The sequence below is a fragment of the Lepidochelys kempii genome, chromosome 7 (assembly GCF_965140265.1).
Source record: "Lepidochelys kempii isolate rLepKem1 chromosome 7, rLepKem1.hap2, whole genome shotgun sequence".
Lineage (NCBI taxonomy): Eukaryota > Metazoa > Chordata > Testudines > Cheloniidae > Lepidochelys > Lepidochelys kempii.
In genome coordinates, this window is record NC_133262.1 from 34,134,848 (window position 1) to 34,154,547 (window position 19,700).

General features: G+C 56.8%; 1 protein-coding gene across 1 annotated transcript in view; it reads left to right on the forward strand.

Annotated features, from left to right (window-relative positions):
- Positions 1-1,716: 1,716 nt before the first annotated feature.
- AHNAK (AHNAK nucleoprotein) overlaps positions 1,717-19,700 on the forward strand; it is a 36,166-nt gene continuing 18,182 nt past the window's right edge. The window contains exons 1-4 of the mRNA XM_073352158.1: positions 1,717-1,896; positions 16,843-16,924; positions 17,637-17,787; positions 19,129-19,316. Of these exons, the coding sequence (XP_073208259.1) occupies positions 17,637-17,787; positions 19,129-19,316 (339 nt within the window). The 5' untranslated portion in view covers positions 1,717-1,896; positions 16,843-16,924. The remainder of the gene's footprint in view (positions 1,897-16,842; positions 16,925-17,636; positions 17,788-19,128; positions 19,317-19,700) is intronic.

Genomic DNA, 19,700 nt, shown 5'->3' on the forward strand with positions numbered 1-19,700 from the left:
GGGGGCTGGAGGTGCCGGGCGCTGTGCTGGAGCAGAGGGGACGCAGTTGTGTGGCGGGGGGGCTGGAGGTGCCGGGTGCTGTGCTGGAGCAGAGGGGATGCAGTTGTGTGTGGGGGGCTTGAGGTGCCGGGTGCTGTGCTGGAGCAGAGGGGATGCAGTTGTGTGTGGGGGGCTTGAGGTGCCGGGTGCTCTGCTGGAGCAGAGGGGACGCAGTTGTGTGGGGGGGGCTGGAGGTGCCGGGTGCTCTGCTGGAGCAGAGGGGACGCAGTTGTGTGGGGGGGGCTGGAGGTGCCGGGTGCTGTGCTGGAGCAGAGGGGACGCAGTTGTGTGTGTGGGGGGGGCTGGAGGTGCCGGGTGCTGTGCTGGAGCAGAGGGGACGCAGGTGTGGGGGGGGGGGCTGGAGGTGCCAGGTGCTGTGCTGGAGCAGAGGGGACGCAGTTGTGTGGGGGGGGCTGGAGGTGCCGGGTGCTGTGCTGGAGCAGAGGGGACACAGTTGTGTGTGTGTGTGGGGGGGGGGCTGGAGGTGCCGGGTGCTGTGCTGGAGCAGAGGGGACGCAGTTGTGTGTGTGTGTGTGTGGGGGGGGGCTGGAGGTGCCGGGTGCTGTGCTGGAGCAGAGGGGATGCAGTTGTGGGGGGGGGGGCTGGAGGTGCCGGGTGCTGTGCTGGAGCAGAGGGGACGCAGGTGTGTGGGGGGCTGGAGGTGCCGGGTGCTGTGCTGGGGCAGAGGGGACACAGTTGTGGGGGGGGGAGGCTGGAGGTGCCGGGTGCTGTGCTGGAGCAGAGGGGACGCAGTTGTTTGGGGGGGGCTGGAGGTGCCGGGTGCTGTGCTGGAGCAGAGGGGACGCAGTTGTGTGTGTGGGGGGCTGGAGGTGCCGGGTGCTGTGCTGGGGCAGAGGGGACACAGTTGTGGGGGGGGAGGCTGGAGGTGCCGGGTGCTGTGCTGGAGCAGAGGGGACGCAGTTGTGTGTGTGGGGGGGGCTGGAGGTGCCGGGTGCTGTGCTGGAGTAGAGGGGACGCAGTCGTGTCTGGGGGCTGATCGTTCCTGGGGCCATCTTGTAGCAGTTTTGCAGCCCCTTTTCTCGGTGCAGCTGTGTCCTCTTTTCACGTGGCTGTGTGGAGTTTGGTGCAGGCAGGGTGTGTAGGATGGGGTGGAAGGTGCTAACCTTGGGCAGGTCTCTCCCTGCATCTTTTGAGGTTTTTGTCTGTGAGCAGCTCTCAAACCCAGAGCAGGGGAGTGGAGCTCAGTCTGAAGGATGCCGGGGCAGGGAGGGTCACAGCCAGCTTCTTGTTCAGCCCTCTATCCGGGGAGGTGGAGCCCACAGGGTAGGAGGGGGCGGCACAAGTCTAACCCTCGGGGCCAGCTTGCTCTAGTTTTTCAGGGGTGCAGGCTTGGGCCCCCCGCGGGGGGGGGCGGGGGCTTTTCTGGGGAGGTGGATGCATGTCTCTCCGTGGGAGGGGCTCTCAGCCCGGGGACCCGAGCAGGGTGCTGCTGTCCTGGGGTATGCCAATGCCAGGGCGCACCTGGGTATGGGAGGGGGAGGGCTGGCCGGGATGTGCGCCCCCGGGCACGGCCGGGCTGCCCAGCGCAGCGCGGCCCGGCTCGGCAGGGTGACTCGCTTGCCCTGCTCGAGGCTGGCTGGGCTCTTGGTCCCTCCCTCCCAGCAGCGCGGCTCTGGAAAGAGGAGAGACACACCCAGCCCGGGCTGAGTTACAAGAGCCCAGCCCTGCGCCGAGCGGCGTCCACTTCGTGCGCTCCGCCGCCGGGACAGGACCGGACCCTGCGTGCCAGGGAGCAGCCACCGCCGCCAGGAATCCGGGAGCGGGCTCGGGGCTGGCCAGTACCGGGACTCTGCCGGGCATGGCTGTGCCGGGGAGCTGAGAGCCACTGACCCGCAGGTAGGGGACCAGCCGTCCCGGGCGCGCTCGGGCAGAGGGGACCCGCCCCTGGCACCGAACCTGGGGCAGGGAGCTGGGGCCGGGCAGGCGGGACTTTCTGCCCCCTCCCGGGCTGGACGTTTGCGCTCCTCGGGTGTCCCGAGAGTGGAGCCTTCTCTGCGCGTAGGGCAGGGAGCGGGTCGGGTTAGATCTGGGGCTGGGAGCCCTGGGGGCGCTGCGCCTGCGGGGGGGGGGGCGCAACAGGGGGGTAAAAGTCCCCGCAGCTGCAGGGGGCGTGTGTGCGTGAGGGAGGGGCTGGGTGTGAGGGCTGGGACTGTGGGGGTGGGGGTGTGTGTGGGAGTTGTATATGGGGGAATGTATATGGGCTGTATATAGCTGGCATTTGCAGATAGGGTGTGTTTATGAGGCGTATATAGGTGGGGTTCCATATGAGGTGTGTATAGGTGTTGTGTGTTTCTATAGGCAGGGGTTGTATTTGGGACGTGCATGCAGGGGGATGTGTATCGGCGGGGTTTGCACACAGGGTGTGTGTGTGTAGGTGGCGGTTGTATAGAGGGCGTGTTGAAAGTTTCCCTTGCTCCGGGCTCGGGCTGGGGGCGGTTTGGCGCGGCGCTGGAGCCTGGGATCTGCTCTGGGGGGCTTTGCTGAGTGGCCATGCAGCCGCGGTGGTGGAGCTGACCCGAGCCCCCCTCTCCCGATGGGTGGGGACCCCCGCACTGGACCCACTCCAGCCGCCTGTGGAATGTGGTGGTTGGAAAGAGTGACTAATTCAAACCAGGCGTCGCCAGTGGCAGGCCTGTGAGAGGCGCCCCAGGGTGTGTGTGTGCAGGGGTGGGGGGCGAACTGTGTCGCTGCTCAAGTCGGGGAGCAAAGCGCCCCCCAATCTTGGAACGTGCGTCCGCCCCACCCTATGCTGGAGCGCATGGTGCCCTCTGGGGAGCTGCGAGCCGGGCTGGGGAACTCGCGTAGCTGCAGGGTAGGGAAGCCTGCAGGGCGCTGAGGAGCCCCACGCCTGTGGTTTCTGGGCGCTGCGGGCTGGTGGGTGGCTCGGGCGCTGCGCTTAGTCGCGCTCAGGGTGTGGCACCTTCTCCGCCAGTTTGGAGGCGGCAGCGCTGTGTTGCCTCGGCGCAGCCCGTGGGGCCGTCACAACCCCTTTCTAGACACTGACCCAGCCCTTGATTGAAGGGCCAGTCCCTTTGTTCCGCACTCACAGGGAGAGAAGGGCCCGGAGCCCCCCTCCCGTTCTGCTGCTCCGGGCCTGGCAGCCTGTTTCAGGCTCCACTCCTACAAACGTTTATTTGACTGTTGTTGCCACTCAAGATTAACTCCATGTTTCCTGTGGCAAAGGGCCCAGAATGGCTGGTAGCAGGCTCCAAGTTCAGTTCACAGGGACCTGTTTTTTGTGCAGAGAGACCCTTGTATCTGGAAGTCAGAGATCAGTTTGTACTTGGGCTGGGAAACTGGAGATGAGTGGGGCCCAAAGGCCTGGAGAGATGGACAGACTGAAGTGGAGGTATCAGACAGACAGAAGGACTGATGTGTGAGTGTTAGATGGAGAACTCTGTGCAGGGCAGCCAGGAGTTCAGGGGTTGGTGCTGTGGTCCCTGTGGGTTGTCAGCTGGGTTGCCTAAGCACCAAGTGATGATTTGCGTTTCAGCTGTCACTCGCTATGGGGAGGGCTTGTGGGGAGCCTTCTCTTCGCTGGAGGTACCATTCCCTGGAGAGCGAGGTTACGGGCTGGAATTCTCTGGCCTGTCCTATTGAGGTCAGATTAGATGAGCAGTATGGCACCTGCGGGTTTGGAAACCTAGGAGTCTATAAAATGACAAGCTCTTCTTGAGGCTTTTGAAGCTTGGGGAGATGTAACTTCAGTCTTGGGAACACTGGTGTATTTGGGAGGGGCCTACTGGATTAGAGTCAGGCTGGGAGCCAGGACTCTTGGGTTCTTTCCCCAGCCCTGGGTGGGAAGTAGAGTCTAATGGGTTAGAGCAGGGGGTCTGGGAGCAGGACACCTGGGTTCTATTCTCAGCGTGAGAGGGGACTGGTATCTACTGGTTAGAGCATGCGTCTGAGAGTCTGAACTCCTTGGTTCTATTCGAAAATATATCAACTGCTTTGGCCCTCGTTAAAATGACAGTTCTGCACTAGCTCACAAATGTGGCTTGGTCGTAGTCATAAAGCACCGTTAGGCCTGTGAGTGCCAGGGGCTAGAGAGCTGTTATTTTTATTACAGGCACTGGGGATGTTTTTCCAGAGGACACTAATTAGTAAGTTGGTACTGAGCTGGGGTCTAGGGGCACGTAAGGGACAAGCAAACAGTTTCCCCATGGTGGTTGCCTGAGAGAAGGGAGCACTGAGAGAGGTGAAGAGAGAGCAGTGGGGCAGAGTCAGTGACAGAGAGGGGCTGTTGCAGAGAAGCTTGACTTGTGGCCTAGAGCTCCCAAGGCAGTTCTCTGAGCAGCTCAGGGTCCCTCTTCCAGCTGGGTATCCCAGGGTATCCCACACCCTGTAATTGGAGCTGGCCTGTTTGGTGCGGTCTTATGATACTGAGGCAGTTTGCAAAGAGTGTCAGGAGGCCTGTGAGCTGTACAGGGTTTGTGTGTGTGCGTGTGTGGGGGAAGGAGGGGCGAGGCTGTTAGAAGTTACAATATGTTTCCATGATCCCCTTGCAGCTCTTTTGTGCCTTGGCCTATTATTAGGCAATACACTTATTTGCAGAGGGACTTGGGTAGCTACATATATAATCTTGTGCTTGGTGTTTGCAAGAGTCAAGGAGGCTTAACTGTCCCTGCACCCCCTGGAAGTGTGTGGCAAACTGATGGGGGTGGGGGGCAGTGTGTGTTTCCCCCAGCTGGCATGAGACCATCTCCTGGCCCTTCGGAGAGTGCTGCCGTTCCATCCACTCTGACTTCCTTCTTCCCCTCCTTCAAAGAGCAGGGATTCCTGCAGGGGAAGATGCAGAGCACAAGGGGAAGCGTATGCAGTCGGAGAATGGACCGCCACCCAGGGATCATTTCTCAGCTGCTTTCTCTGTGACGGTAGCATTGCCCCTGCCTATCTGCCTTGTGCACCGCAGTGCACGGGCTTCAATGAGGAGACTAGACTGGATACCCCAGTGAAGGTCCAGGACCACGTCCTGTCTGTGTTTGGAATGGAAACTTGTCTGTAAATCCTCTCTCCTTCTGACAAAGAGCCCATGGATTGTCTAGATCAGGAGTGGGCAAACTACGGCCTGGGGGGCCGGATCCGGCCTGCCAGCCGTTTTAAGCCAGCCCTTGAGCTCCCACTGGGGAGCGGAGTCTGGGGCTTTCCCCACTCCGGCACTCCAGCTGGGGAGCAGGGTCGGGGGTGCTTCATGCAGCTCCTGGAAGCCGCAGCATGGCCCTGCTCCAGCTCCTACATGTAGGGGCAGCCAGGGGGCTCTGCTCTGCAGAGTGCCCCCTGCCCCAAGCGCCACCCCCGCAGCTCCCATTGGCAGGGAACTGTGACCAATGGGAGCTGAAGTGGTGGCACCTGTTGATGGGGCTGTCTGCAGCTCTGCGTAGGACCCAGAGGGGGGACATGGCCACTGCTTCCAGGAGCCACTTGAGGTAAGCGGCACCCCGAGCCTGGACCCCTGAGCCCCTCCCCACTCCCCAAGCCCCTGCCCCAATTCTGATCCCCCCTCCTGCCCTCTGAACCCCTTGATCCCAGCCCGGTGCACCCTCCTGCACCCCAAACCCCTCATCCCCAGCCCTACCCCAGGCCCTACACCCCTTCCTGCACCCCAACCTCCTGCCCTAGCCCTGATCCCCCTCTTGCCCTCCAAACTCCTCAGTCCCAGCCAGGAGCACTCTCCTACACCCCAAACTCCTCATCCCCAGCCCTACCTCAGAGCTCACACCATGAGCTGGAGCCCTCATCCCCTATCCTGCACCCTACTCCCCAGCCCAGAGCCCCCTCCCACACCCTGAACTCCTCATTTCTGGCCCCACCCCGAAGCCCGCACCCCCAACCAGAGACCTCACCCCAACCCCAATCTTATGAGCATTCATGGCCCGCCATACAATTTCTATTCCCAGATGTGGCCCTCAGGCCAAAAAGTTTGCCCACCCCTGGTCTAGATGCATGTTGGAACCGTCTGGATGACACAATTGGGCTTTTTGGTCCATTCACAGGGATCTTCCCCACCTCTCCAGGCGAGGCTGTGGTGGTGGGGGTTGTGTGTATGGGGAGTTGTGCTAGACCAGGGGTGGGCAAAATTTTTGGCCCGAGGGCCACATTTAGGTATGGAAATTGTACGGCGGGCCATGAATGCTCACAAAATTGGGGTTGGGGTACAGGAGGGGGTGAGAGCTCTGGCTGGGGGTGCGGGCTCTGGGGTGGGGCCAGAAAAGAGGAGTTCAGGGTGCGGGAGGGTGCTCTGGGCTGGGGCTGGGAGTTGGGGTGCGGGGGGGTGAGGGCTCTGGCTGCAGATGTGGGCTCTGGGGTGGTGCTGTGGGTGAGGGATTTGGGGTGTAGGAGCGTGCTCCAGGCTGGGACTGAGGGGTTCAGAAGGCGGGAGGGGGATCAGGGCTAGGGCTGGGACACTGGGTGTGTGTGTGTGTGAAGGCTCTGGCTGGGGGTGAGGGCTCTGGAGTGGGGCCAGAAATGAGGAGTTCAGGGTGTGAGTGGGGGCTCTGGCCTGGGTGTGGGGGAGGTGAGGACTCCGGCTGGGGCTACAGGCTCTGGGGTAGGGCTGGGGATGAGGAGCTTGGGATGTAGGAGGATGCTCTGGGCTGGGACCGAGGGGTTTGGAGGGCAGGAGGGGATCAGGGCTGAGGCAGGGGGTTGGGGCATGGGAGGGGGTCAGGGATGCAGGCTCCAGGTGGCTCTTACTTCAAGCAGCTCCTTGAAGCAGAGGCATGTCCCCCGCTCCAGCTCCTATACGGAGGTGTGGCCAGGTGGTTCTGTGCGCTGCCCCATACGCAGGCGCCACCCCTGCAGCTCCCATTGGCCGCAATTCCTGGCCAGTGGGAGCTGCGGGGGCGGTGCCTGCGGATGGGGCAATGCGCGGAGCCCTCTGGCTGACCCTAAACATAGGAGTCGGAGGGCGACATGGCACTGCTTCCAGGAGCTGCGGCATGTGCGTGCAGAACAGCCCCCAACCCCGCTCCCCAGCTGGAGCGCGGGGAGTGGGGCAAGCCCCAGACCCTCCTCCCCAGCGGGAGCTAGAGGGCCGGATTAAATCGGCTGGCCAGATGTGGGCTGTGGGGCATAGTTTGCCCACCCCTGTGCTAGATGATGGCATAGGTGCTGGAACTAGGTGGGCCCCCCCTGGATTGAAGTGGTTTCCATATACACAGGATTTACAGTTTGGTTTAGTGGCTCTCAGGACCCCCACTATACAAATTGTTCCAGCACCCCTTGACAATGGACTCTTTGTTCTGAGGGCAGCAGTCTGGGTGCCCAGGCTGCTGTACGGCGGGTAAGAAATACCAGGGATCTGCCTAGTGGGCACAAAGGCAGCACAATGTGTCATGGGACAGACTCTGGAAGCTGCCTGGCTTTCACAGCTCATGGAAATGGGGGACAGGACTTGGTGAGAGGTAATTCAGGGGCCCTTCCAAGCAGACTTACCAGTGTGAGAGATAGAGGAGACAGGGTGGAGTGTGGAGCACATGAGGGGGCATAGGAGGAGCCAGGTGTCCTCTCTCATCACCCCTTGCTCCCTCTCTGGTTCTGGGAACTTGGGTGTGACAGGCAGAGGCTGCAGCTCCAGTGCAATACGAATATGAAGCAGCAAGGATCTCTCTGCGTGGGCCTGCCCCAGTGTTGTAACACGGTTAGGTAAATCGCTGGGTGCTGTGGGAAGCGCCAGCCCCAGGAGCGATTACTATGGTTTCTGCAGCACCCATAAACTCACGGGGTGTTACACAGATGAATGAAATATAGGCCCGTTCCCTGCCCTGGAGAGCTCGCCATCAAAACGTGAGACAAGCTGCAACAAGTGAGAGCAACAAAGTGTGTGTGTATGTGTGTGTATATGGGTCTAGCCAGGTTCTTATCTAGGCACCTATCCCCACAGCATGGGTGTGTGTCAGCCTGTCTAAGTTCTTATATAAATGACTATTGCAGTAATGTGTGTGTGTGAGGAGTGGCGAGTTGGTGGTGTTTGTGGGTGGGGTGTTGGCAATGGTATGGGGGGGTGGGGAGTGGATTTGGAGGTGTGTGCATTTGTGGAGCCTAGTGGTGGTGGTGTGCGTAAGGATTTGCAGTGTGTTTTTACTAAGGATTCAGGGTTTGGGGAGTGTGTGTAGGGGTTTGGGGTGGGGTGGGAGGTGTATCGGGGCTTGCGTGGAACCTCTTTCTTATGGAGGATGGTAACCAAGAGGCAAAGGGGAAGCTGAGGCCAAGCAAGGCCTTAGCCAGTAGTCACTCTCTGTGGCCAGCAGAGAGCAGGAATTCTGGATAGTGCACCCTCCCCCAATTCCCACCCTGCCGGCTGTTTAGAGTGACTCTGCCCTGTTTGCAGCCACCAGAACTGTCAGCCTGCCCCAGCAACCTGTGCTCTGGGCCCCTCTGTGAAATGAGAAGTTGGCTGCATTGGCACAGGCCTGCGGGCGTGATGCACTCGATGTTTGCGCACAGGGTAGAGTCTCCCTCTGACCCTTTCCTGCTGCCGGGGGATCCCTTCTCTTTGGATAGCGAGTGGCTGGTCTCCTGTTGCAACCCCTCCATTGTGCCCTCACTTCCCCATTCTCTTTGGATGCAGAAAAGTTTTCCAACACTAGGCAGACTATTTCCCCCCACAAAGAGAGAAGTTCCCTTAGAGACTTCCCTGTTCCCTGTCCCTGTAGCATCTGGGGTACACTGTATTTATCCTCTCACACCCTTGCTGTTATCCTCATTGGGCAGGTGGGAACCAAGGCCCAGAGAGAGGCACTTGGCCAAGGTCCCACAGCAAGCCTGTTGTGGCGCAGAGATTTGAGCCCACTTCTCCCAAGGCCCAGGCTCCACGCCCTTCTCCACTGGTCCAGCCCTCCTCTCCAGAGACTCCATGGAGCCCACTATTGTTTTTACATGGCAGGTGCTCAGATACTAGGGTGATGGGCAGAAGCCTAAAACCCACAGAGAGTGAGAGTGAGCTGTGTGGGGATGCCTGGATGGATGGATAGATGGAGGAGGGTGTAATGGGGATAGAGAGCTAGAGGGGCACGTAAGGAGGCTGGATGGGTGGGTCACTATGGTGATAGAGAGAAAATCAGAGGTTGCCTTGTGATTCAGATGCTGATGTGGCTGAAGCCAATGTGCCTGGCTGGGTCAGTCACTGGATTTCGAAGGCAGTCATGTGACTTTCTGCTGTTGTTTAACTCGCCAGGGACATGGCGCTGTCCCAGGGGCTCTGGTGAGAACTGCTGCTCTGCCTCCCGCACAACCCACCCCCTTTGGCTCTCGGCACTAGTCGGAAACAGCCGTGTGTCCTGGGGGAACACAGGCGCCCACTTGTTCACAGAGGCCGAGAGCAAAGCGGCCCGTTGTTCTCGGCCCTGCGCCCCTCGCGGTCACACCCAAAGACGGATGTGTGAAATCTGCACGGCGCTAGGCAAAGAGCACAGAAGGACTTTCGCATGCGCCACGGAGTGGCTGGGCGGGAGCGGACCCCACAATAGCCTGCCAACATCGGTGGGCAGCAGAGCTAGACATGCCTCACTGGCAACGGTGGGTGCTCCCTCCTCTGCTTGCCCCCATATGGGGCGCGTCCACAGGTGCAGTGCGGAATCATCCCAGGCTCCTTCCGCGACACCAGAACAGCTTCTGCAGCACCCTCCTTTGCCCTTGTCCTGTCTTTCTCCTCATTCCTGGGCTCGTACTTTGTTGTCCTTCTTGTGCCCATGTCTGTTTGTGCATCAGTCTGTGGGTGTGCACATGTGGGTGTGCGCGTGTATGCACGTCTCGGTGGGTGGGCGCACACATGCACATACACCCCTCGCTGTGTGTGCGTCTGGGTATGGGTGCATACTTCTGTCTCCGTCTGGGGGTGTGCACGCATGTACATCTGTGTGTGTGTGCACATGTGTACGTCTCTCTCTGGGGGGGGTGCAGGCGTCCCTCGGCCTGTGTGGCTGTGCACACGTACATCTGTCTGTGCATGTGTATGCACCTCTCGGGGGACGCGTGTGTGCATTCATGTGTGCGCGTGTGCCCACGTGCACACCCTAGTGCATGGGTGTGATGGGATGTAACCACCCAGGCGGTCGCTGGAGGAACACTCTGGGGAATCTCCTGAGAACTGGCTGCAGCGGCTACAGGAGTCATTTGTCTGTGTTTGGTGCCATGTACAATTAAGCCGGTATGAAGCAGAGCGACTATGCCAGGGGGGAGTGGCATCCTGAGCTGGGCTAACTCCAGTCCCCACAGATCAAACAGACTGTGGGGGAAGGGCGTCAAGAACAGGACCCTGGGTGTCCGGGCCGGCGGGGCAGTATTCTAGCACAGGCTGTGTTACTGCAGCCGGCCTTGCTAACAGGAGCCTGGGAGGGTCGCTGGCCACCTGCCTCCACGTGTTTCCTTGCTTAGGGCAGCCATGTGGTGTCGCACCCCTTGCTCTGCAGAGCCTGTAGGCTCAGTTGGCTGAGGGGCGAGCAATTCCCCCGGAACCCTGGCAGCGCTGGCAGAGACTCAGCCTGAAGGGACTGCAAGAGAGGACTTAGGGGAGCAGGAATCTCCCCAAGTGAGTTTTTGAGCCTTTATCTTTCCCCAGCCGAGAGGCTGCAGAGTGGGAGCTATTGGAGTGGGTGGTTGGATGCTGGGTGTGTGCGGTGGCCCAGTGGTTGGTTGGTAGCTGCCTGACGCTTATGTGGATAGCCCAACAAGTGTCCTGCTGCCACAGGGATGTAGCATGGAGGCTTCTGCATTCGCGGCACGAGCATAGGAAGAGTGAAAACCACAGAGCCTTGTTCTAAAGGTCTTAAGCTGTATAGAACATGGTTTAACATGGGTGCTGTGCTAGAGCAGAGGGGATGCATTTGTGGTTTGGTGCTGAACTTGGAGTCTGCCTCACTCACCCTGTGAAATCTCTGCTCGGGCTCCACTGAGGCTGTCTGACTGTGTGCTGGCCATGGATTTTCCGAGATTAGCTGCCACTGCAGCCCCAGCTTCGCTCAGCAGATCTTCCCTTTGTGTCCTGAGTGGAGGTTTGGGATTGTGTCAGCCCGTCATCTCTGTGCACACAACAGTAACTGACAGTCTCCAGTGGATCTAAGGGGATTAGTGCTCTTGCCGCCCTGTGCCTTCCCTACGCTCTGTGTGTCCTAGACACCTAACTGTCTCTGGTCTGCCTCCAGTCTCTGTCCTCCCTCTCCTGGAGATGGTTTGGATGGTGATGGCAGCTGGAGCTCCGGAGGTGGCTGCCCGGGACCCTTCCTGATTGCAGATTGGAGGCTGGAGGTGCTGACCGGTGGCCTGGGATCATAGATTATCCCCTGGTCTGGGAGAAGTGTGCGGCTCTCCTCTTTCTTGAGGCCTGGGGATGATTATCTCAGTGTGTTTGGAGCAAATTGGTATAATGACCTGGCTATGCAGCAGGCAGGGTTTCAGCCCGTGGAGGTGCTGAGGAGAGGACGTTAAGGATCACTGATGTCTGGAGGAAACCCCCGAAGCACAGATTACGTGGGCCTGGCAGCAGCCTCTCTTGTTTGCCATCAGCCAGCTGTGAAACCAGCTCTTTGCACATGTAACAAACCGATGCAGAGGGATCATGTCAGCCAGCTGGGAAATGCAGCTGCCTCTGGGGCAGGGTGGGGCAGCTGTCTGGGCGCACACAGCAGCTTCGCCACAAGCTGCTCCCTCTTTCCAAACGCCTGGAGACGGGGGAGGAATGAAGGCTGCTGTGACCTGGAGTGGAACTGGCCCTGGAGCTGACACCCGAGTGCAAGAAAAGAGAAGTGTAGAGGCCGGGCTAGGCTGAGCCTCGTGTGTGCGCCACTGGGTGAGCACAGAGTGGGACCGTGCAGTCTGCACTCCCCGAGCCATCTCAGACCCAGCTTTGCAATACGGGGAGGAATAATGTCCTGGGTGGGGGGTGCCACCCGTCCCAACTTGGGGCTGCCTGGGCCATCAAGCCCTGCAGGAAGGTCCCAGCTTCTTCCATGTTCTGGGCTATGATGCCACAGCAGGGATGACAGGTTAGTCTTCCTAGGCCCAGAGCTTCCTAGCTTTGCTCCCTGCCTCTGCTTCTCCCTGTTGGAATCGATACCAGGAGACACAAGGATAAGTCCCCTGCTCCTGCCTTTCAAGTTCTGTTCTGGCCACTTTAGAATCTAGAGGTAAGGAGTCCTGTGCTTCAGGCCTCTCCTTTGCCATACGGAAGGAATCCCCAGGGATCTTCCTGGCCCTAACAGGGAGCCATCAAGAACTCCAGCTGCCCTGCTGTCCCTGTGCCTGGCTGCTGGGGCAGAGACCCTTTCCCTGGGGACAAGGGATCACAATCCCTGTGCAGCCAGTTTTCTCTCTGCTTGAAGTCGGTGGCTAAAACAGACACAGAGTCGCTGAAGCATTTTCCTGCCTTTAGCCTTCCCTTGCTGAAGGTTTCTTCTGTAGGATGTGTATTGTGGAGGCACCTTGGAGCCCTAGTCATAAGCCAGGGCCCACTGCGCTAACTGCTGGACAAACACAGACCAAAGAATGGTCCCTGCCTCCGAGAGCTCACAGCCTAAGTATAAGACAGGGGACGAGCGGTGGATGCAGACAGACCAAGAGGGGAACACAAGGAAACGGGGTGGGTCAGCATGATAGGCAATGGTCTCAGCACCCCAGCTGCCTGGCTGCTGCTTGTCCCCGGAGGACGGGACACTGGGGGTTTCTGTGGAATCTGAACATTCACAGCCCCGTGTGGAAATAAAGACAGTCACTTGTGAGATTCTCCAGGGGTTGGGACTTGTGGGAGGAAGAGCTGAAATGTCCGACATGTGCACAACTGCCCAAGGAGGCAGGGCTGGAGGCCAGGGTTAGGAGCTGAGCCTTTGTCACCTTTCCAGTGAGGCAGAGGGACTGCAGCATGCCCAGGTGCATCTATGTGGGTAGGGGAGCTACGGCTGGAGGGACAGAGACTGTACCTTTGCAAAGCCCCAGCAAGACTAGGGAGGGATTTTTGTTTCACAGCTGCTGTGCGTACTGTTCGCCTAGGGGAGGAATAATGCTCTCCTCCCGGAGTATGAGTTTGCCCAGCGAAAGACCTGTGTGCAGGGCAGATGCATCTAAAAATATCAAGAAATTAAACACATGGTGAACCTGAGAATAGCACCAGCAGCTTGGTGACTACATGGCTGGCATTGCTGTGCAGGATGCCTGCGGGGTGTCCCCTTGCCAGGCTGGAGGGGCAAGTGCTCTTGCGCTCACTGGAAACCTTCCCCTCTTGCAGCTTGGCTGTTGCCGGGTCTGTGGTGGAACTGACATGTATTGAGTGCCTTATTGGATACTTCTCCATCACTTGTTTCATGGTGAATAGGGCTGTGAACTCTCAGGTGTTGGTGCTACAAGTATTACCATGGCCTAAGGCCTTCTCCACGCCAGGTTCCCTTGGGGAAATCTCCCGTGGGTCCTGCTGGGGGCACAGGGAACCCCCAACCTTTTCCCTGCCATGTTGTCTATAGCTGCCATGGCCGGGATAAGATGCCATGATGTGGAGGTGCCCTGCCCCCCAAGGGCTCCCAGAGCTGCAGCACCAGGCTTAGCGTAATGCTGGGAGATCACCCCACAGAGCGGAGTGCAAGGGCATGGCCTAAAGGGAGGGGAAGACAGCAGCTGTGGGATGGGGCTGGGAGGTAGTGTGTGGTGGGGGAGAGAGGAGGGTTAGGCACACAAAGACCATTGGGGCCTTTCCTTCAAGTGGGCAGAACAAGCTGGCTATGTGATTCTTTCTCTGCTTTGGTCTCAGATGGGCTGGACTTTGGGCCCTGTGCTGGCTGGCATCTGGGACTGAAAGGCTCAAGAGGGCTGGCTGAGATTTCTGGCCTCTCCCTCCATTCATAGCAGCCCTGGTGCATGCTGAGTCACTTCAGAGGCCTCCACACCCACCCCATAGGCCTCTCTCCTGAGCCACCTGAGAGGAACAAACCAGTTTGTTCTCCACTTTACTACAGTTTTCCAAATTACTCAGAAACCAAACAAGTGGAGTGGTTCCAGCCTGTGTGACCCTGTGTGGCACAGACATTGCCTCTCAGGTCCGGGCACCCTGCATGAACCTGCAGGAGAGCAGAGCCACCAGGTTGCTTAGTGAGAGCCTTTCTGGGGCTGGTCAGAACTCCAGTAGGAAGCTTGTGCCAGATCTGAGTGCCTTACAGTGCAGACCACCAAAGTCTGTGAACAGCTGTGCAGCTGCCCGGGAGTAAGGTGCTGCACAGCGGAAGGGTGACAGAATGGGATGACGTATAGCGATTGAGGCACAGGTGGGTGTGCACACGCCTTGCCAGTGCACAGGTGTGTGCAGGTGAGTGCGTGTGCATACACCATTCTTGTTACAAAGGGAGCCTGACACATAATTGTGTGTGACCCACTAAAATTGTTTTTATTTACTATTTTCCTGCAACAATGCTATGGATTTGCAAAGACAACCCACCTCCCCAGGTGTTTGAGATGCTGGAGGACTCAACCAGTTTGAGTTTTAAGTCGGGGAGGTGGATCCAGTGTGGGTTTAACCTGCCTGACAACATCCCATTAACTTTTCTTTAAAATATTGTTTTAAAAATGTGTAAATGCTGGAATGGCCAGTGGTGCCATTGTTCCCCCTGCCCTAGGCTGTCCTTCTCCTGACTTGGGAGTGCATTGAAAGTACATCTGGACTGGAGACCTAGGAACTAGTCTGGGGAGCTGGGAGGGGCTCAGGTTTAAGCAGTTGCCTTTAGAAAGCTGTCCAGTGGCTCTGAATATTACCTGTGATGCTTCCAGACTCAGCTGGCCAGTGCCCCTGGCAGGCAAGGGGTGTGTGGCAGTTAAAGGAGAGGGGCAATCAGGGTTACATTTGACAATGTGTTGCACAGCTGCTGCTATTCCTTGCCCTAGTGATGTTTTTGAACACTCCATGTTCAGATCTGTGTTCTTCAGGAGCAGCTGGGGGTGGTGGGTTTTGTTTTAAGCACAAATGCAGGTTAATCCCCCGACAGCTCTGTGCCTTGGTGACACAGACTGACTGCCGCTGGTGGCCATTTGGGAGCTGTGGACTTACAAGGAAACACTTTGGGTCCGATTCTCTGCAGCTTGGGCAGTTTCCACCAATGCAAAGTTCTGCCAGCCCTGCAGATGGCAACAGGAGACTGGCCTATCCGGCCTGTGGTATCTAGGGCTCTGAGCTGGAGAGATGCTGAGCCTTGGCCTCTCCAGCGGAGTTCAGCGGGAGGGAGGAGTGCTCAGTGGATTTCATGACTGAGTGCAGTGTCCCAGGGGACTGTACGCTGGGACAGCTGGTTGGGGGCAGGACATAGCAGTGCCCAACATCATGGATCTGGGAGCAGATTCTGTGGTAGCCAATCTCCCTTCACATTGTTGTTAACATTATTGCCTCTCTTCGGATTTTAAGCGAAACGTTTGGACTGCCTTTGGCTCACTCAATTCCACAATCTCCTTTAGATTTGCATCTTGGCAGTTCTCCTGGTGGGAAGTGTCCACTTTAGCCTTGCATACTCCCCAGGCAGCCTCTAGCACCAGATCTCCAGCTTCATGGTTGCTTCCATTGATTTCTGAGCTCTGCAGCAACCGCTCATAGATTTTAAAGCCAGAAAGGGCTGTGGTGTGTAGGTTGCACCCCGCTCCGGGGCACATTCCCTGAATTGTGTTATGCTTCTGGTTGCAATTTTGGTTCCTGAATTCAGACGCCTTTGATTCTGCAAGAGCTGACACATCACTGAGCACTCGGTCCCTCGCAGGCTTGGGTCCCTTGTAGCGCTTCCAGCCTGGGGCCTGTGCTTTCTGGAAATGGGAAAGTTTCTTTGCCTTGCTAGCTAGGGAAGAGGAAAGGTGGGGCAGCTTGCGTGGGTGTTGCCGACAAACACCAACCAGGCAGAACTAGCAGAGGCACAGCGCCCCCTGGTGGTGACAGTCCCATGGGCGGCCCGGCCCAAGCAACCCCCCCACAACTTGTTACATCAAGTCTCTTTCCTCATCCCTACTTAACCCCTTCCTGCTCAGCAAAGCCTCTGACCAAAGAATGGTTTTGTAGACCATGGTGGTGGGGGTGTCCAGCTATTCCCATTGGCCTGATTAGGAACAATTCATTCAAAGAAACCTTTTCTTTTACTGAGCTCATTGGTGCTGGCCATGAACCACAATCCCTGCTCCCAACCCGGGCTCTCACGTTCTCTGACATGTGCCATTCTTCACATACTGCACTCTGTGCTGGGAAGCTCTGGCTGCAGTGTGGTGCACAAATGCATGGCATGCAGGCACGGGCTGGTCTCAGGAATTTGGGGTGAGGTTCTGTGGGCATAGTTGAAGCCTCCAGAAAACCTTAACTTTGTATTTCCTGCCTATCCAAGTGTTGGGGTTTGTTTAAAGTTTCACTGTGATACACATCTCCTGGCTTTGCATCTCTCTCTCTTTTTTTTTTAAACACCTCTCTGTTCTTTTACGGTGAAATCCATTAAAGTCAAAGGCAAAACTCCCATTGATTTCAGTGGGGCCAGGATTTCCCTCTCAAAGTTTATTTTGACTTTATGAACATTTATCAATTTTAAAGAATACTATTTAGCTCTTATGTACAGCTTTTCAATTCATTCCCCATTGAAGCAATTAAAAAACTGGCAATCAAACCTCAGTGACTTCTATGTTGGATTGTTTTCTGTAACAGCATGAGTAGTTCAGATACCAGTGTCTTTTTTTTGTTAGATCCTACAACTGTCTTACTGGGCTCACCCTAGAATGGACCAGAAAAAGCTAAATGTAAAAAACATGCAAACAGGTGGTTTATTAAGAACTCTTTGAATTCTCTGCTAGGCTGGGAAGTTGATACCGAAGGTCAGCAAGTGAAGAGAGGAATTCCTGGGGCGGTTCCAGCCAGGACCAAAGTCCCAACAAGGTCAGTCAAAGAGGATCAGCCCATTCATCCCTCAAAAAATAAAACATGCTTGATTCTTGCTGTCTCTGCTACACCTCCTGCAATATCCATGCTGAGTGAAATCCAGCCTGTGCAGAAGGCCAGCACTAAGCCTGTGCAAGCACTTACATCCCCATTGTCCAAGCCCTCTGCATAGGGATGATTCACCTCTGCAATTTATGCATTACGGTTTAGGGGCCTGGAGACTGTGCTCAGCCCATGTCCATCCAGACTGTCAGCTTCCAAAGCTAAACTACAGAGATAAACACAAAGGCCCGTGACTGCTCTGTTCTAGCCCACTTGCTTTGACCCCTGGAGTTCAATGGGGCTGCACCCCAATAACTGAAGACAGAGCCGTGCCCAAAGATTATAGCTTTGGCCTATAAACTTTTCTGTCCATATTGTTTTAAGAATGGCCATTACTGGGTCAGACCAATGGTCCATCTAGTCCCTTTTCCTGTCTTCTGATAGTGGCCAATGCCAGATGCTTCAAAGGGAATGAACAGATCAGGGCAATTATCAAGTGATCCATCCCCTGTTTTCCAATCCTAGCATTTGGCAGTGAGAGGGTTAGAGACACCCAGAGCATGGGGTTATGCCCCTGACCACCTTGGCTAATAGCCATTGATGGACCTATCCTCCATAAACTTAACTCATTATTTTCTGAACTCAGTTCTAGTTTTGTTTCATTTAGATGGAGAAGGAAGAGGAAGAAACACGGGAGATCCTGCTCCCCAACTGGCAAGGAAGTGGCTCTCATGGTATCACCATTGACCAGACGGAAGATGGGGTCTTCGTGAAGCAGGTGGTGCAGACTTCCCCTGCTGCCAGAACTGTGAAGGAAGGTGAGTACAGCGCACCAGCTCAGGAGCAACACGTGTTGTTGTGGGAGGGTGGTGGGGTTGTGCTGGTTTATTATCACTTTGGGGAAAGAATGAGGATTAGGCGAAATTCTGACTCCACTTCCCTTTTATCATAATTCTCGCTCTCTGCTGCTTCTGTAGCTTTAAGGCAGCTGGTTTTCCCTCCCTGCTCCCATGGAGACGGCTCCTCCTGCCTGGGGGTCCTAGTCTTGATTCTTTGCTGATGGAGACTCCTTTCTCTATCTTGCCCTGTCTCTTTGCCTCTTCCCTGAGGTGGAGGTTTTCCTGCCACTCAGCTTCTCTCTCCTTCCTGTGCTGTGCTGGTAGCACAGCCCATATATTATGTACATTACGGTAGCACCTAGATGCCCTGTGTGCTGCACAGATACACAGTGGGAGACAGGCTCTGCCCCAGTGAACTCACAGTCTAAACAGACACAGGGTAGAAGGGGAAACAGAGTTACCGAGGGTGGGAAGGGACTGCCCAAGGTCAGTGCCAGAGCTTGGAATAGAACCTAGGAGTCCTGGTTCCCAGTACTCCTTGCTCTAACCCGCCAGACCCCACAGTCCTTCTAGAGCCAGGGATAGAACCCAGGAGTCCTGACTTCCCGCACCCTCTGCTCAAACTGACTACATCCTACTGCCCTCCCAGAGATGGGAATAGAGGGCAGGAGTCCTGACACCTAGTGCCCTTGCTCTAACCCATTAGACCTCCGCTGCTTTCTCAGAGCTGGGAATAGAACCCAGGAGTCCTGGCTTCCAGTGCCCCTTGCTCTAACCCACTGGACCCTAGTGTTCTCTCAGAGCTAGGACTAGAATCAGGGGTCCTGTCTAGTGCCTTATACATTGGACAGTGCTGCCTCCACAGCATGTTTGGGGCCTGCTCCAAGGTGCTGACACTCCCTCCTTTCTTGCTGCAGAGCTGTCTCACTGACTCTCTATGCCTGGAGGCGGGATTCAGTCACTGATGGCTCCATGCGGTGCTGTGGGGGGCAAGGGGGAGCCCACAGAGACATGTGTGGTAACAGAGGTGTGTGTCTTTCCTCCAGCCACCCTGGGAATGAAACAGGGAATCAGCAGTATGGAGGCAGCAAGACCTTCCAGATTATCCCCTCTATGTTCCTGCCAGCAGATCACAGCCATTAGCTGAGTGCTGGAAAGCATTTGGCAAAGTTGCCCCTGCTTAGGCTGCAATGCTATTGAAGAGGCTTTTGATTAGTTTAATCAGCCCTATGTGTAACTGAATGAGATTTGTTTATTGCTTGGGCCCTGGATTGCCAGTGCCATCAGCTTGGCTTCACTCCTTTCTCTCTGCGCCTGTAGGGGATCAGATTGTGAGTGCCACCATCTATTTTGACAACCTGCAGTCCGGAGAGGTCACGCAGTTGCTGAACAGCATGGGCCACCACACGGTGGGGCTGCGGCTGCAGCGAAAGGGGGACAAGTCTCCATTGCCGGGACAGTCATGGTCACACGATGTGTTCTCACCCAGGAGCCCAGAAGTTGTTCTGGTGAGTGAGGGAGTGATGCAAGCTCCCGCGGGGAGGGAAAGCAGCCCAAACATTCCTTCAAACTACTCCATGTGGAGACTGGAGCAGATTTATTCTACTGCAGAACCCTGGTTGCCATCCCTTATGTCAGGAAATCCTCCAGACCAGAGAGGGCATTGCAGAAAGATACCTGATACCCCTGAGAGCCTGGAGTCAGCCACTGCAGAGATGGTCTGGGATGGGGACAGGCCAGGTATGCTGAGTCAGCATCTCTGTGGGGCAGCAGCTCCTATGAATGTAAAGCTGCCCGTAGAAAAGAGCAGCAGGGCCCAGGGTGACTTGACCTTCTGTCACAGCAGCCCCCCTGAAGGAAGGAGATGCAAATTGCAACCCTTCAGGAGAGAG